The following is a 17298-nucleotide window of genomic DNA, read 5'->3' on the forward strand; positions in this document are numbered from 1 at the left end:
AATGAGGCAACAGTTGTAATATCATGGAAAACCCTAAAAAACATGTCGACCCTGTTGTCTTTTGACTCTGTCGACCTTTTGACACTGCTGTAAAATACGCGGTCACCCTAATGGCTGTAGACCCGGCGCACGTAGATCCTGTATACCACACCCGCCCAGCGATGCGCACACACTACATATATAACACATAGAGGTGACCGGGCTATCACACTCGATGAGTCGGCAGCTGCTGCACGTGGACATCGGGGAAACTCACCACAATGAAGGATCCAGAGAATCTCATGTGTTTCCTAATTCTGCAGAATTTTGGCTGTAGGAGGAGGGAGTGGAGCGCGGGGAGGGGGGGGGGGGAGGGGGGGGGGGAGGAGGGGGACTAAGATGAGAATAATACTGTGTGCCCCTCCCTTAATATAAAAAGCTCTGCAGTCCATAAACATCAGACCTGATCAGTGACAGATACAGAGGAGAACCGACACCAGGTGAGGACAGAGCTGCCGCAAGGTGAGGGCAGAGACAGAGCTGGGGCCAGGTGAGGGCAGAGACAGAGCGGGCGCCAGGTGAGGACAGAGACAGAGCTGGCGCCAGGTGAGGGCAGAGACAGAGCGGGCGCCAGGTGAGGGCAGAGACAGAGCTGGGGCCAGGTGAGGGCAGAGACAGAGCGGGCGCCAGGTGGGGGCAGAGACAGAGCGGGTGCCAGGTGAGGGCAGAGACAGAGCGGGTGCCAGGTGAGGGCAGAGACAGAGCGGGCGTCATGGGGGGGCAGAGACAGAGCGGGTGCCAGGTGAGGGCAGAGACAGAGCGGGTGCCAGGTGAGGGCAGAGACAGAGCGGGCGCCATGGGGGGGTAGAGGCAGAGCGGGCGCCAGGTGGGGGCAGAGAGGGCGCCAGGTGAGGGCAGAGACAGAGCGGGCGCCAGGTGAGGGCAGAGACAGAGCGGGCGCCAGGTGAGGGCAGAGACAGAGCGGGCGCCAGGTGGGGGCAGAGACAGAACAGGCGCCAGGTGAGGGCAGAGACAGAGCAGGCGCCAGGTGGGGGCAGAGGCAGAGCGGGCGCCAGGTGAGGGCAGAGACAGAGCGGGCGCCAGGTGAGGGCAGAGACAGAGCGGGCGCCAGGTGAGGGCAGAGACAGAGTGGGCGCCAGGTGGGGGCAGAGACAGAACAGGCGCCAGGTGAGGGCAGAGACAGAGCGGGCGCCAGGTGGGGGCAGAGGCAGAGCGGGCGCCAGGTGAGGGCAGAGACAGAGCGGGCGCCAGGTGGGGGCAGAGACAGAGCGGGTGCCAGGTAAGGGTAGAGACAGAGCGGGCGCCAGGTGGGGGCAGAGACAGAACAGGTGCCAGGTGAGGGCAGAGACAGAGCTGGCGCCAGGTGGGGGCAGAGGCAGAGCGGGCGCCAGGTGAGGGCAGAGACAGAGCGGGCGCCAGGTGAGGACAGAGACAGAGCGGGCACCAGGTGAGGGTAGAGACAGAGCGGGCGCCAGGTGAGGGTAGAGACAGAGCGGGCACCAGGTGAGGGTAGAGACAGAGCGGGCGCCAGGTGAGGACAGAGAAAAAGCGGGCGCCAGGTGAGGGCAGAAAGAGCTGGCGCCAGGTGAGGGCAGAGACAGAGCTGGGGCCAGGTGAGGGCAGAGACAGAGCTGGGGCCAGGTGAGGACAGAGACAGAGCGGGCGCCAGGTGAGGGTAGAGAAAAAGCGGGCGCCAGGTGAGGGTAGAAAGAGCTGGCGCCAGGTGAGGGCAGAGACAGAGAGGGAGAGAGAGAGAGAGAGAGAGAGAGAACGGGAGCTGATAGAAGGTGAGGGCAGAGGGCATGGGTCAGAGGTGGACGTCGGTGGCAGCGGGTCTGAGAACAGGCACTTATGCTGCAGGAACCGTCTTTTGTAATGAAACGCCCACTGCCGGTGTCTCAGATCCGCTGACGGATGCTCAGAATGTCCCCAAGGTCAGTGACTCTGTGTCGGCAGAAACAGACGCTGGTTTCGGCACGCCCACCCTAAGCAGAAATTACACGCCTCTATTTTCTCCAACACTTCCCATCACTGCCCCCATACACCGGCAGCCTGTCCTACGTCTAGAGCCGTACTAGGACCGCCGTCACGAGACCAATGCGGCACATGTGCAGCGCGACTCCATATTCCCCTCCTGCCGGCCAGCGCGGAGGAGGAGCCAGTGCGGCGTGGGCGCGGATACGCCTGATAATGAGGAGCGTAGACCTGAGACTTATAATGAAGTTCTCTACTTACAGAACATGTCACTAGAATATCAGGAGTTCCAGAACGTTCGCGAGGACGCGGCACCGGGCAGCAGCGCAGGATTCAGCCTGTGGAGAAAGCCAGGTAAATATCATATGGGTAAGAATGTATTTATTACCAGTCACTTATATGCAGTGGTGGGCACTTATTGTGCAGCGCAGTACAGAGAGCGTTCCGCTCATTCACTACAGCGCCCGGTCTATTAGATAGAGTCACGGCATGAAGGTTTTCATCTTCTGGGGGTTATTCAGGCTTGTTAGCAAACCAAAAACAGCGTGCAACTGGGTAACACCATGCTGCACTGCAGGGGTGGCAGATGTAACATGTGCAGAGAGACCTGGGTAACACCATGCTGCACTGCAGGGGTGGCAGATGTAACATGTGCAGAGAGACCTGGGTAACACCATGCTGCACTGTGGGGGTGGCAGATGTAACATGTGCAGAGAGACCTGGGTAACACCATGCTGCACTGCAGGGGTGGCAGATGTAACATGTGCAGAGAGACCTGGGTAACACCATGCTGCAATGCAGGGGTGGCAGATGTAACATGTGCAGAGAGACCTGGGTAACACCATGCTGCACTGCAGGTGGGGCAGATGTAATATGTACAGAGAGACCTGGGTAACACCATGCTGCACTGCAGGGGTGGCAGATGTAACATGTGCAGAGAGACCTGGGTAACACCATGCTGCACTGCAGGGGTGGCAGATGTAACATGTGCAGAGAGACCAGGGTTACACCATGCTGCACTGCAGGGGTGGCAGATGTAACATGTGCAGAGAGACCTGGGTAACACCATGCTGCACTGCAGGGGTGGCAGATGTAACATGTGCAGAGAGACCTGGGTAACACCATGCTGCACTGCAGGGGTGGCAGCTGTAACATGTGCAGAGAGACCTGGGTAACACCATGCTGCACTGCAGATGGGGCAGATGTAACATGTGCAGAGAGACCTGTGTAACACCATGCTGCACTGCAGGTGGGGCAGATGTAATATGTACAGAGAGACCTGGGTAACACCATGCTGCACTGCAGGGGTGGCAGATGTAACATGTGCAGAGAGACCTGGGTAACACCATGCTGTACTGCAGGTGAGGCAGATGTAACATGTGCAGAGAGACCTGGGTAACACCATGCTGTACTGCAGGTGGGGCAGATGTAACATGTGCAGAGAGACCTGGGTAACACCATGCTGCACTGCAGGTGGGGCAGATGTAACATGTACAGAGAGACCTGGGTAACCCCATGCTGCACTGCAGGTGGGGCAGATGTAATATGTACAGAGAGACCTGGGTAACACCATGCTGCACTGCAGGGGTGGCAGATGTAACATGTGCAGAGAGACCTGGGTAACACCATGCTGCACTGCAGGGGTGGCAGATGTAACATGTGCAGAGAGACCAGGGTTACACCATGCTGCACTGCAGGGGTGGCAGATGTAACATGTGCAGAGAGACCTGGGCAACACCATGCTGCACTGCAGGGGTGGCAGATGTAACATGTGCAGAGAGACCTGGGTAACACCATGCTGCACTGCAGGGGTGGCAGATGTAACATGTGCAGAGAGACCTGGGTAACACCATGCTGCACTGCAGATGGGGCAGATGTAACATGTGCAGAGAGACCTGTGTAACACCATGCTGCACTGCAGGTGGGGCAGATGTAATATGTACAGAGAGACCTGGGTAACACCATGCTGCACTGCAGGGGTGGCAGATGTAACATGTGCAGAGAGACCTGGGTAACACCATGCTGTACTGCAGGTCAGGCAGATGTAACATGTGCAGAGAGACCTGGGTAACACCATGCTGTACTGCAGGGGGGCAGATGTAACATGTGCAGAGAGACCTGGGTAACACCATGCTGCACTGCAGGTGGGGCAGATGTAACATGTACAGAGAGACCTGGGTAACCCCATGCTGCACTGCAGGTGGGGCAGATGTAACATGTGCAGAGAGACCTGGGTAACACCACGCTGCACTGCAGGAGTGGCAGATGTAACATGTGCAGAGAGACCTGGGTAACACCATGCTGCACTGCAGGGGGGGCAGATGTAACATGTGCAGAGAAACCTGGGTAACACCATGCTGCACTGTGGGGGTGGCAGATGTACCATGTGCAGAGAGACCTGGGTAACACCATGCTGCACTGCAGGTGGGGCAGATGTAACATGTGCGGATAGTTAGATTTGGGTGGGGTGTGTTCAAACTGAAATCTAACTCTCTCTGCACATGTTACACCTGCCCCACCTTCAGTGCACATGTTACATCTGCCCCGCCTGCAGTGCACATGTTACATCTGCCCCGCCTGCAGTGCACATGTTACATCTGCCCCGCCTGCAGTGCACATGTTATATCTGCCGCCCCCTGCAGTGCACATGTTATATCTGCCCCACCTGCAGTGCTCATGTTATATCTGCCCCACCTGCAGTGCACATGTTATATCTGCCCCGCCTGCACTGCACATGTTACATCTGCCCCGCCTGCAGTGCACGTGTTACATCTGCCCCGCCTGCAGTGCACATGTTATATCTGCCCCCCCTGCAGTGCACGTTATATCTGCCCCCTCTGCAGTGCACATGTTATATCTGCCATCCCTGCAGTGCACATGTTACATCTGCCCCACCTGCACTGCATATGTTACATCTGCCCCATCTGCAGTGCACATGTTATATCTGCCCCATCTGCAGTGCACATATATCTGCCCCCTCTGCAGTGCACATGTTATATCTGCCTTCCCTGCAGTGCACATGTTATATCTGCCCCCTCTGCAGTGCACATGTTATATCTGCCTTCCCTGCAGTGCACATGTTATATCTGCCCCACCTGCACTGCATATGTTACATCTGCCCCATCTGCAGTGCACATGTTATATCTGCCCCATCTGCAGTGCACATGTTATATCTGCCCCCTCTGCAGTGCACATGTTATATCTGCCTTCCCTGCAGTGCACATGTTACATCTGCCCCACCTGCACTGCATATGTTACATCTGCCCCATCTGCAGTGCACATGTTATATCTGCCTCACCTGCAGTGCACATGTTATATCTGCCCCCTCTGCAGTGCACATGTTATATCTGCCTTCCCTGCAGTGCACATGTTACATCTGCCCCACCTGCACTGCATATGTTACATCTGCCCCATCTGCAGTGCACATGTTATATCTGCCCCATCTGCAGTGCACATGTTATATCTGCCCCCTCTGCAGTGCACATGTTATATCTGCCTTCCCTGCAGTGCACATGTTACATCTGCCCCACCTGCACTGCATATGTTACATCTGCCCCATCTGCAGTGCACATGTTATATCTGCCCCATCTGCAGTGCACATGTTATATCTGCCCCCTCTGCAGTGCACATGTTATATCTGCCTTCCCTGCAGTGCACATGTTACATCTGCCCCACCTGCACTGCATATGTTACATCTGCCCCATCTGCACTGCACATGTTATATCTGCCCCATCTGCAGTGCACATGTTATATCTGCCCCCTCTGCAGTGCACATGTTATATCTGCCTTCCCTGCAGTGCACATGTTACATCTGCCCCACCTGCACTGCATATGTTACATCTGCCCCATCTGCAGTGCACATGTTATATCTGCCCCATCTGCAGTGCACATGTTATATCTGCCTCACCTGCAGTGCACATGTTATATCTGCCCCCTCTGCAGTGCACATGTTTAATCTGCCTTCCCTGCACTGCACATGTTATATCTGCCCCACCTGCACTGCATATGTTACATCTGCCCCATCTGCAGTGCACATGTTATATCTGCCCCATCTGCAGTGCACATGTTATATCTGCCCCCTCTGCAGTGCACATGTTATATCTGCCTTCCCTGCAGTGCACATGTTACATCTGCCCCACCTGCACTGCATATGTTACATCTGCCCCATCTGCAGTGCACATGTTATATCTGCCCCCTCTGCAGTGCACATGTTATATCTGCCTTCCCTGCAGTGCACATGTTACATCTGCCCCACCTGCACTGCATATGTTACATCTGCCCCATCTGCACTGCACATGTTATATCTGCCCCATCTGCAGTGCACATGTTATATCTGCCCCCTCTGCAGTGCACATGTTATATCTGCCTTCCCTGCAGTGCACATGTTACATCTGCCCCACCTGCACTGCATATGTTACATCTGCCCCATCTGCAGTGCACATGTTATATCTGCCCCATCTGCAGTGCACATGTTATATCTGCCTCACCTGCAGTGCACATGTTATATCTGCCCCCTCTGCAGTGCACATGTTATATCTGCCCCCTCTGCAGTGCACATGTTATATCTGCCTTCCCTGCAGTGCACATTTTACATCTGCCCCACCTGCACTGCATATGTTACATCTGCCCCACCTGCACTGCACATGTTATATCTGCCCCATCTGCAGTGCACATGTTATATCTGCCCCCTCTGCAGTGCACATGTTATATCTGCCTTCCCTGCAGTGCACATGTTACATCTGCCCCACCTGCACTGCATATGTCACATCTGCCCCATCTGCAGTGCACATGTTATATCTGCCCCATCTGCAGTGCACATGTTATATCTGCCCCCTCTGCAGTGCACATGTTATATCTGCCTTCCCTGCAGTGCACATGTTACATCTGCCCCACCTGCACTGCATATGTTACATCTGCCCCATCTGCAGTGCACATGTTATATCTGCCTCACCTGCAGTGCACATGTTATATCTGCCCCCTCTGCAGTGCACATGTTATATCTGCCTTCCCTGCAGTGCACATGTTACATCTGCCCCACCTGCACTGCATATGTTACATCTGCCCCACCTGCAGTACAGCATGGTGTTACCCAGGTCTCTCTGCACATGGTTTTGCCCATTAGTGGGCTTTTTTGGTTTGCTAATGAACCTGAATGACCCCCTGACCTTAACGACAACTCTGACCCTAACACTAGGGACCCATCTAGTAACAGCTGCAGCAATTGTATGTAGTGCAGATGTACTAACCTGGAGTAGTGAGAAACCAGTGATAAGTGCAAGGTGATAAATGCACCAGCCAATCAGCTCCTAACTGTCCATTTACATATTGGAGCTGATTGGCTGGTGCATTATCACCTTGCACTTATCACTGGTTTATCACTTCTCCAGGTTAGTACATCTGCCCCCTGTATACTACGTGCTTGTGACATATTTCATAGGGGTTCCAATGTGTAGACAGACAGTCATTATGTCGATAGGGTGAAAAGGTCAGCATGGTCGACACGTTTTTTAGGGTTTTTCCATGATATTACAACTGTTCCCTCATTTACTATCCATGTCACAAACTATTACATTTAGTAACCGCGTGTCGAGCGAAACGGCGCAGAGTGAAACACCGAGCCCGCAGGTGACGCAATTCAACAAATTTGGATTTTATTTTTTTTAAAACCCCCAAAAAAACACAATATTTTTGGGTGTCGACCTTTTGACCCTGTCGGACTTTTGACCCTGTCGACCATACGGTGTCGACCTAATGACTGTCTGTCTTTTTACTAATAACGTGTATACCAGGCCCCTATCGCCACACTGCGTAGCTCCAGTAATAGCGCAGGGTGTGTCCCAGAGAAGAGCTCGGAGGTGATGGTCACATTACTATCTCCAGGGGGATTCAGTATGATATCCCAGCGGACGGGATGCCGACGGGCAGAATACCGATGCCGACATCCCGATACTGTAAATCCCAATAGAGTGGAGTAAGACTTATCCCATCTACTCCCTAACCCTTAGTGCCTGACCCCAACCTCCCCCCTTAGTGTCTAAATCCATCTAGTGTCTGCCAGAGTGCAAAACACATGAATTCCCCCCATAAAGGTGAGGAGCAGTGTTAGCCTTTTATTATACAGGATATATACATACAGTATAAGACTAGATTGTAAGCTCTGCTGGACAGCAGCTCCCACTCCTGTCTCTCCTTCTCTGCCCCCACAGGTTTGGCGATGAGCAGAGGGGTCTCGCTGCCCCCCTATCTGATCTGCGCCCTGTCCGTGGTGTGTGCTGCTCTCATCATCATCATCATCCTCGTGGTGGCCCTGACAAGTGAGTGGTCGCATCACATAATATATACACTCAGCTTATATCTATCACTGCGGGGGTGTTACCACAGGTACACAGGGCCGTCTTTTCATATGGGCTTAATGGGCACTTGCCCAGGGGCCCCAGCTGAGGGTCCCTCTTTCCAGGGGGACCAGATATTTGAAAGTCGGCCCTGGGGAGCCGGAGATATCTGATGTCCAAGCAGTGGTCCCCATCCGAGCCTGGTAATTGCTCTTCCCAGCCAGATATCTCGGGTTCTGTCTGACACAGGTGGTCATTCATTCGCTGCGCAGCGATCAGGCAAAAAAATCACTTCTGCGTATGCGGCACAATGCGCACGCGTGATGTACTATTACAGTGAACGATGTAGTTTCACACAAGGTCTAGCGATGCATTTCAGTCGCACTGCTGGCCGCAGGGTGATTGACATGAAGAGGGCGTTTCTGGGTGGCAATTGACCGTTTTCAGGGAGTGTTCGGAAAAACGCAGGCGTGTCAGGAAAACCGCAGGCGTGGCTGGGTGTATGCAGCGCGGGTGTGAGACATCAAATCCGGAACTGAATAGTCTGAAGTGATCGCAAGCGCTGAGTAGGTCTGAAGCTACTCTGACACTGCACAAAAAAAAACTTTGTAGCCGCTCTGAAATCCTTTCATGCGCACTTCTGCTAAGATAACATACACTCCCAGCGGCATAGCGTTTGCACGGCTGCTAAAAACAGCTAGCGAGCAAACAACTCGGAATGACCACCTTAGAATTTTCCTGAGGGTAAACTCCAAGGTGTCTCTACCTCCTGAAAAGGTGTCTCTACCTCCTGAAAAGTGTCCCCAGCACCCCCTGACAAGGTGTCCCCAGCACCTCCTGACAAGGTGTCCCCAGTATCTCCTGACAGGTGTCCCCAGTACCTCCTGACAGGTGTCCCCTGCACCCCCTGACAAGGTGTCCCCAGTACCTCCTGACAAAAGGTGTCCCCAGTACCTCCTGACAAAAGGTGTCCCCAGTACCTCCTGACAAGGTGTCCCCAGTACCTCCTGACAAAAGGTGTCCCCAGTACCTCCTGACAAAAGGTGTCCCCAGTACCTCCTGACAAAAGGTGTCCCCAGTACCTCCTGACAAGGTGTCCCCAGTACCTCCTGACAAGTTGTCCCCAGTACCTCCTGACAAGGTGTCCCCAGTATCACCTGAAAGGTGTCCGCAGCACCACCTGACAAGGTGTCCCCAGTACCTCCTGACAAGGTGTCCCCAGTACCTCCTGACAAGGTGTCCCCAGCACCTCCTGACAAGGTGTCCCCAGTACCTCCTGACAAGGTGTCCCCAGTACCTCCTGACAAGTACCTCCTGACAAGGTGTACCCAGTACCTCCTGACAAGGTGTCCCCAGTACCTCCTGACAAGGTGTCCCCAGTACCTCCTGACAAGGTGTCCCCAGAAACTCCTGACAAGGTGTCCCCAGTACCTCCTGACAGGTGTCCCCAGCACCTCCTGACAGGTGTCCCCAGCACCTCCTGACAGGTGTCCCCAGCACCTCCTGACAAGGTGTCCCCAGCACCTCCTGACAAGGTGTCCCCAGCACCTCCTGACAAGGTGTCCCCAGTACCTCCTGACAGGTGTCCCCAGCACCTCCTGACAAGGTGTCCCCAGTATCACCTGAAAGGTGTCCCCAGTACCTCCTGACAAGGTGTCCCCAGTACCTACTGACAGGTGTCCCCAGTACCTCCTGACAAGGTGTCCCCAGCACCTCCTGACAAGGTGTCCCCAGCACCTCCTGACAAGGTGTCCCCAGTACCTCCTGACAAGGTGTCCCCAGTACCTCCTGACAAGGTGTCCCACTGTACCTCCTGACACGGTGTCCCCAGTATCACCGGAAAGGTGTCCACAGCACCTCCTGACAAGGTGTCCCCAGTACCTCCTGACAAGGTGTCCCCAGTACCTCCTGACAAGGTGTCCCCAGAAACTCCTGACAAGGTGTCCCCAGTACCTCCTGACAAGGTGTCCCCAGTACCTCCTGACAAGGTGTCCCCAGCACCTCCTGACAGGTGTCCCCAGTACCCCCTGACAAGGTGTCCCCAGCACCTCCTGACAAGGTGTCCCCAGCTCCTCCTGACAGGTGTCCCCAGTACCTCCTGACAAGGTGTCCCTAGCACCTCCTGACAAGGTGTCCCCAGTACCTCCTGACAGGTGTCCCTAGCACCTCCTGACAAGGTGTCCCCAGAAACTCCTGACAAGGTGTTCCCAGCACCTCCTGACAAGGTGTCCCCAGCACCTCCTGACAAGGTGTCCCCAGCACCCCCTGACAAGGTGTCCCCAGTACCTCCTGACAAGGTGTCCCCAGTACCTCCTGACAAGGTGTCCCCAGTACCTCCTGACAAGGTGTCCCCAGAAACTCCTGACAAGGTGTCCCCAGCACCTCCTGACAAGGTGTCCCCAGTACCTCCTGACAAGGTGTCCCCAGCACCTCCTGACAAGGTGTCCCCAGTACCTCCTGACAGGTGTCCCCAGTACCCCCTGAAAAGGTGTCCCCAGTACCTCCTGACAAGGTGTCCCCAGTACCTCCTGACAAGGTGTCCCCAGCACCCCCTGACAAGGTGTCCCCAGTACCTCCTGACAAGGTGTCCCCAGCACCCCCTGACAATGTGTCCCCAGTACCTCCTGACAAGGTGTCCCCATTACCTCCTGACAAGGTGTCCCCAGAAACTCCTGACAAGGTGTCCCCAGAAACTCCTGACTAGGTGTCCCCAGTACCTCCTGGCAAGGTGTCCCCAGTACCTCCTGACAAGGTGTCCCCAGTACCTCCTGACAAGGTGTCCCCAGAAACTCCTGACAAAAGGTGTCCCCAGTACCTCCTGACAAAAGGTGTCCCCAGTACCTCCTGACAAAAGGTGTCCCCAGTACCTCCTGACAAAAGGTGTCCCCGGTACCTCCTGACAAGGTGTCCCCGGTACCTCCTGACAAGGTGTCCCCGGTACCTCCTGACAAGGTGTCCCCAGTATCACCTGAAAGGTGTCCGCAGCACTACCTGACAAGGTGTCCCCAGTACCTCCTGACAAGGTGTCCCCAGTACCTCCTGACAAGGTGTCCCCAGTACCTCCTGACAGGTGTCCCCAGCACCTCCTGACAGGTGTCCCCAGCACCTCCTGACAGGTGTCCCCAGTACCTCCTGACAAGGTGTCCCCAGCACCTCCTGACAAGGTGTCCCCAATACCTCCTGACAAGGTGTCCCCAGTATCACCTGAAAGGTGTCCACAGCACCTCCTGACAAGGTGTCCCCAGTACCTCCTGACAAGGTGTCCCCAGTACCTCCTGACAAGGTGTCCCCATTACCTCCTGACAAGGTGTCCCCAGCACCTCCTGACAGGTGTCCCCAGTACCTCCTGACAAGGTGTCCCCAGCACCTCCTGACAAGGTGTCCCCAGCACCTCCTGAGAGGTGTCCCCAGTACCTCCTGACAAGGTGTCCCCAGCACCTCCTAACAAGGTGTCCCCAGTACCTCCTGACAGGTGTCCCCAGCACCTCCTGACAAGGTGTCCCCAGAAACTCCTGACAAGGTGTTCCCAGCACCTCCTGACAAGGTGTCCCCAGCACCTCCTGACAAGGTGTCCCCAGCACCCCCTGACAAGGTGTCCCCAGTACCTCCTGACAAGGTGTCCCCATTACCTCCTGACAAGGTGTCCCCAGTACCTCCTGACAAGGTGTCCCCAGAAACTCCTGACAAGGTGTCCCCAGCACCTCCTGACAAGGTGTCCCCAGTACCTCCTGACAAGGTGTCCCCAGCACCTCCTGACAAGGTGTCCCCAGCACCTCCTGACAGGTGTCCCCAGTACCCCCTGACAAGGTGTCCCCAGTACCTCCTGACATGGTGTCCCCAGTACCTCCTGACAAGGTGTCCCCAGCACCACCTGACAAGGTGTCCCCAGTACCTCCTGACAAGGTGTCCCCAGCACCCCCTGACAATGTGTCCCCAGTACCTCCTGACAAGGTGTCCCCAGAAACTCCTGACAAGGTGTCCCCAGAAACTCCTGGCAAGGTGTCCCCAGTACCTCCTGGCAAGGTGTCCCCAGTACCTCCTGACAAGGTGTCCCCAGAAACTCCTGACAAAGGGTGTCCCCAGTACCTCCTGACAAAAGGTGTCCCCAGTACCTCCTGACAAAAGGTGTCCCCAGTACCTCCTGACAAAAGGTGTCCCCAGTACCTCCTGACAAGGTGTCCCCAGTACTTCCTGACAAGGTGTCCCCAGTACCTCCTGACAAGGTGTCCCCAGTATCACCTGAAAGGTGTCCGCAGCACCACCTGACAAGGTGTCCCCAGTACCTCCTGACAAGGTGTCCCCAGTACCTCCTGACAAGGTGTCCCCAGTACCTCCTGACAAGGTGTCCCCAGAAACTCCTGACAAGGTGTCCCCAGTACCTCCTGACAGGTGTCCCCATCACCTCCTGACAGGTGTCCCCAGTACCTCCTGACAAGGTGTCCCCAGCACCTCCTGACAAGGTGTCCCCAGCACCTCCTGACAAGGTGTCCCCAGTACCTCCTGACAGGTGTCCCCAGCACCTCCTGACAAGGTGTCCCCAGTATCACCTGAAAGGTGTCCCCAGTACCTCCTGACAAGGTGTCCCCAGTATCTCCTGACAAGGTGTCCCTAGTACCTCCTGACAAGGTGTCCCCAGTACCTCCTGACAAGGTGTCCCCAGTACCTCCTGACAAGGTGTCCCCAGTACCTCCTGACAAGGTGTCCCCAGAAACTCCTGACAAGGTGTCCCCAGTACCTCCTGACAGGTGTCCCCATCACCTCCTGACTGGTGTCCCCAGTACCTCCTGACAAGGTGTCCCTAGCACCTCCTGACAAGGTGTCCCCAGCACCTCCTGACAAGGTGTCCCCAGCACCTCCTGACAAGGTGTCCCCAGTACCTCCTGACAAGGTGTCCCCAGTATCACCTGAAAGGTGTCCACAGCACCTCCTGACAAGGTGTCCCCAGTACCTCCTGACAAGGGGTCCCCAGTACCTCCTGACAAGGGGTCCCCAGTACCTCCTGACAAGGTGTCCCCAGAAACTCCTGACAAGGTGTCCCCAGTACCTCCTGACAAGGTGTCCCCAGTACCTCCTGACAAGGGGTCCCCAGTACCTCCTGACAAGGTGTCCCCAGAAACTCCTGACAAGGTGTCCCCAGTACCTCCCGACAGGTGTCCCCAGCACCTCCCGACAGGTGTCCCCAGCACCTCCCGACAGGTGTCCCCTGCACCTCCCGACAGGTGTCCCCAGCACCTCCCGACTGGTGTCCCCAGCACTCCTGACAAGGTGTCCCCAGTACCTCCTGACAAGGTGTCCCCAGAAACTCCTGACAAAGTGTCCCCAGTAACTCCTGACAAGGTGTCCCCAGTACCTCCTGACAAGGTGTCCCCAGCACCTCCTGACAAGGTGTCCCCAGCACCTCCTGACAAGGTGTCCCCAGTACCTCCTGACAAGGTGTCCCCAGAAACTCCTGACAGGTGTCCCCAGTACCTCCTGAAAGGTGTCCCCAGTACCTCCTGACAGGTGTCCCCAGTACCTCCTGACAGGTGTCCCCAGCACCTCCTGACAAGGTGTCCCCAGCACCTCCTGACAGGTGTCCCCAGTACCCCCTGACAGGTGTCCCCAGTACCTCCTGACAGGTGTCCCCAGTACCTCCTACATAGTTCTAGTTCATAGTTCTTAGTATTGCGCTCACCTCAGGGAGGAAGGGAAAGGTCTCTGTTAGTGGTGCTACTGTTACTCAGGGTGTACTGCTCCCCGTTACATAACGTATGACATGCAGCGGGAAAACAGAGGTAACATGGGAAGGAGATATGAAGAGGGGGACCTCAAAGACGGGACAGGGAGCAGGATGGATAGGGGTACAATGGTGACAGGTGAGGAAAAGGTGTAAAGAGAGGAGACAGGTAAGGGGAGATGTGAGGAACCGGAGGGGGGTATGTTCTTGTATATAAATGTGTAATGAGGGTCAAAAGACTACTCTTCTGTAGACCTTCCTGGATGGTATACTCCCACTATAATGAAGGACCCCACTGAGGGTGGGGCATCAGCTCATTCTTTAGGAACACCTTTAGCACAATCTGCTGATCGCGGAGTGTACGCTCCCCGTTGTGGTGTACAGAAGATATCCCAGTATTAAGGGGCTCATTTAAAGTTGATTATCCCATGGTCGGGCCCCTAGACCTTCAGGTATTTCGAGCCCCCTCACTACCCATCCCCGTGTCAAACTCTCAGGCAGATGTTTGGGAAGCAGAGCTCACGCCTTTATTTACACTCTCAGTAATCACACGGACACAGAGACCTAGCCAAAATAAAGTATAAATAATAAGTATTTTACTGAGCCCTAGTTCCTGCGGGGCCCCTAGGCTTCAGCCTAGTCAGCCTTATGGATAATACAGTCCTGATAGGGAGGGGTCCCTGTAAACCAATCCATGGTCACAGCCTGTAGACCAGGGGTGGGGAACCTTTTTTCTTCAAGGGCCTTTTGGATATTTATAAAATCCTTCGGGGGGCCATACAAAAATTATCAACTTAATAATTAGCCTGCCCCCAGTAGATATACCCCAAGTCAGTAGTTATGCCCCCAGTCAGTAGTTATGCCCCAGTAGATATGCCCCAATAGATATGCCCCCAGTCAGTTGTTATGCCCCATTAGATATGCCCCCAGTCACTTGTTATGCCCCATTAGATATACCCCCAGTCACTTGTTATGCCCCATTAGATATGACCCCAGTCACTTGTTATGCCCCATTAGATATTCCCCCGGTCACTTGTTATGCCCCATTAGATATGCCCCCGGTCACTTGTTATGCCCCACTAGATATTCCCCCGGTCACTTGTTATGCCCCATTAGATATGCCCTCAGTCACTTGTTATGCCCCATTAGATATGCCCCCAGTCACTTGTTATGCCCCATTAGATATGCCCTGTCATTTGTTATGCCCCATTAGATATGCCCTGTCACTTATTATGCCCCATTAGATATGCCTCCAGTCAGTTGTTATGCCCCATTAGATATGCCCCCAGTCACTTGTTATGCCCCATTAGATATGCCTCCAGTCAGTTGTTATGCCCCATTAGATATGCCTCCAGTCACTTGTTATGCCCCATTAGATATTCCCCCGGTCACTTGTTATGCCCCATTAGATATGCCCTCAGTCACTTGTTATGCCCCATTAGATATGCCCCCAGTCACTTGTTATGCCCCATTAGATATGCCCTGTCACTTGTTATGCCCCATTAGATATGCCCCGTCACTTGTTATGCCCCATTAGATATGCCTCCAGTCAGTTGTTATGCCCCATTAGATATGCCCCCAGTCACTTGTTATGCCCCATTAGATATGCCTCCAGTCAGTTGTTATGCCCCATTAGATATGCCTCCAGTCAGTTGTTATGCCCCATTAGATATGCCCCGTCACTTGTTATGCCCCATTAGATATGCCCCCAGTCAGTTGTTATGCCCCATTAGATATGCCCCCAGTCACTTGTTATGCCCCATTAGATATGCCTCCAGTCAGTTGTTATGCCCCATTAGATATGCCTCCAGTCAGTTGTTATGCCCCATTAGATATGCCCTGTCACTTGTTATGCCCCATCAGATATGCCCCGTCACTTGTTATGCCCCATTAGATATGCCTCCAGTCAGTTGTTATGCCCCATTAGATATGCCTCCAGTCAGTTGTTATGCCCCATTAGATATGCCTCCAGTCAGTTGTTATGCCCCATTAGATATGCCTCCAGTCAGTTGTTATGCCCCATTAGATATGCCTCCAGTCAGTTGTTATGCCCCATTAGATATGCCTCCAGTCAGTTGTTATGCCCCATTAGATATGCCCCCTAGTAGCAACGCTTACACACACACACACACACACACACACACACACACACACACACACACACACACACACACACACACACACACATTAAAAGAAAAAAAAACCACAATACTCACCAGCCCTGCTCCTGGCTCCGGACTGCTGCCCTCCGCCTGCACGCCCGCACCTCAGAACTATGGGAGAGACGTCATGACATCTGTCCCATAGCACCGCACAGCAGCACACGCATACTGCCAGAGCCGGAAGCCGGAGCTCAGGAGTGGGCTCCTGCCTCCGGCTGCTGCTGAGGGGAAGAAGCCGGGCGTCCGCTAGTAACAAAATCTCAGCGTGCGCCCGGCATCTCCCTCGTTTAGGTGAGCATGGACGGGCCTGATCAAGTGGCTCTGTGGGCCTTATACGGCCCCCGAGCCTGAGGTTCCCCACCCCTGCTGTAGAGGTTCCACACTGGGAGACATTGTATCCTGCTCACACACTGTCTGAGGAAGTCTCGTCCCTTCTGCTCCGTGGCTTCTGTATGTCCTGCAGGTAGTCTCCATCCTTTACATTTTCTTGCCTAAAAATACCCCCCAGGATCTGCCCAAACTCAGCTCCAGTGCTTGATCATCATGCTGCCTGGATGCCCCACTTCTGTTCCCCTAACCTTCCTCCCATATCACAGGTGAGCTCCATACCCCAGTATCCAGTCTCACGCATGAAGCTCCTTCTAAACTGCTCCCACTCATCTCTGATGTTTCCCAGTGGACCTCTCACCTCCCACTCCAGCCGTCACTCCTTTCACCTAGTGTTCTATCACCAGTGCAACATCTCTGACTTCACTAACTACCCCCATTGCCGGACATCTTCCTCTCTCCCATCTCCGCCTTCTCCTGCCCTGACCAAGCGTCTCACACTACTACAGTTACACTTCTACTCATGACTCTGTGGTCCTGGCTTTCACCCTCTCACCACCCTGCTCTCTTACATCGGCTCTGCCTTGTCTCCCAGCAAAAAGTTTTGTGTCAATGCCTTTCCCCTCTAATTCTACACATTGCTTCTGTGCATTCCTCGTCTGTCTCCTCTGCTCCCAACTCTCTGCTCTCTACTTTGCCACCTAGAAGCCATTTGCACCTCCACCATACCACCTCCACACTCCCACACCTATCTCAGCGCCCTTTCTATCTTCTCCCCCCGACATTG

General features: G+C 54.6%; 1 protein-coding gene across 2 annotated transcripts in view; it reads left to right on the forward strand.

The window, feature by feature from the left end:
* The first annotated feature begins 431 nt into the window (after window positions 1-431).
* LOC134985596 (asialoglycoprotein receptor 1-like) overlaps window positions 432-17298 on the forward strand; it is a 231019-nt gene continuing 214152 nt past the window's right edge. Inside the window, exons 1-3 of one of the 2 annotated variants that reach the window (XM_063950412.1) lie at window positions 432-479; window positions 2238-2343; window positions 8181-8288. In XM_063950412.1, the coding sequence (XP_063806482.1) occupies window positions 2241-2343; window positions 8181-8288 (211 nt within the window). In that variant the 5' untranslated portion in view covers window positions 432-479; window positions 2238-2240. The remainder of the gene's footprint in view (window positions 480-2237; window positions 2344-8180; window positions 8289-17298) is intronic. The other variant, XM_063950413.1, reaches the window with a different exon arrangement.

This window comes from Pseudophryne corroboree, assembly GCF_028390025.1.
Source record: "Pseudophryne corroboree isolate aPseCor3 chromosome 6 unlocalized genomic scaffold, aPseCor3.hap2 SUPER_6_unloc_1, whole genome shotgun sequence".
In the NCBI taxonomy this organism is placed as follows: Eukaryota; Metazoa; Chordata; class Amphibia; order Anura; family Myobatrachidae; genus Pseudophryne; species Pseudophryne corroboree.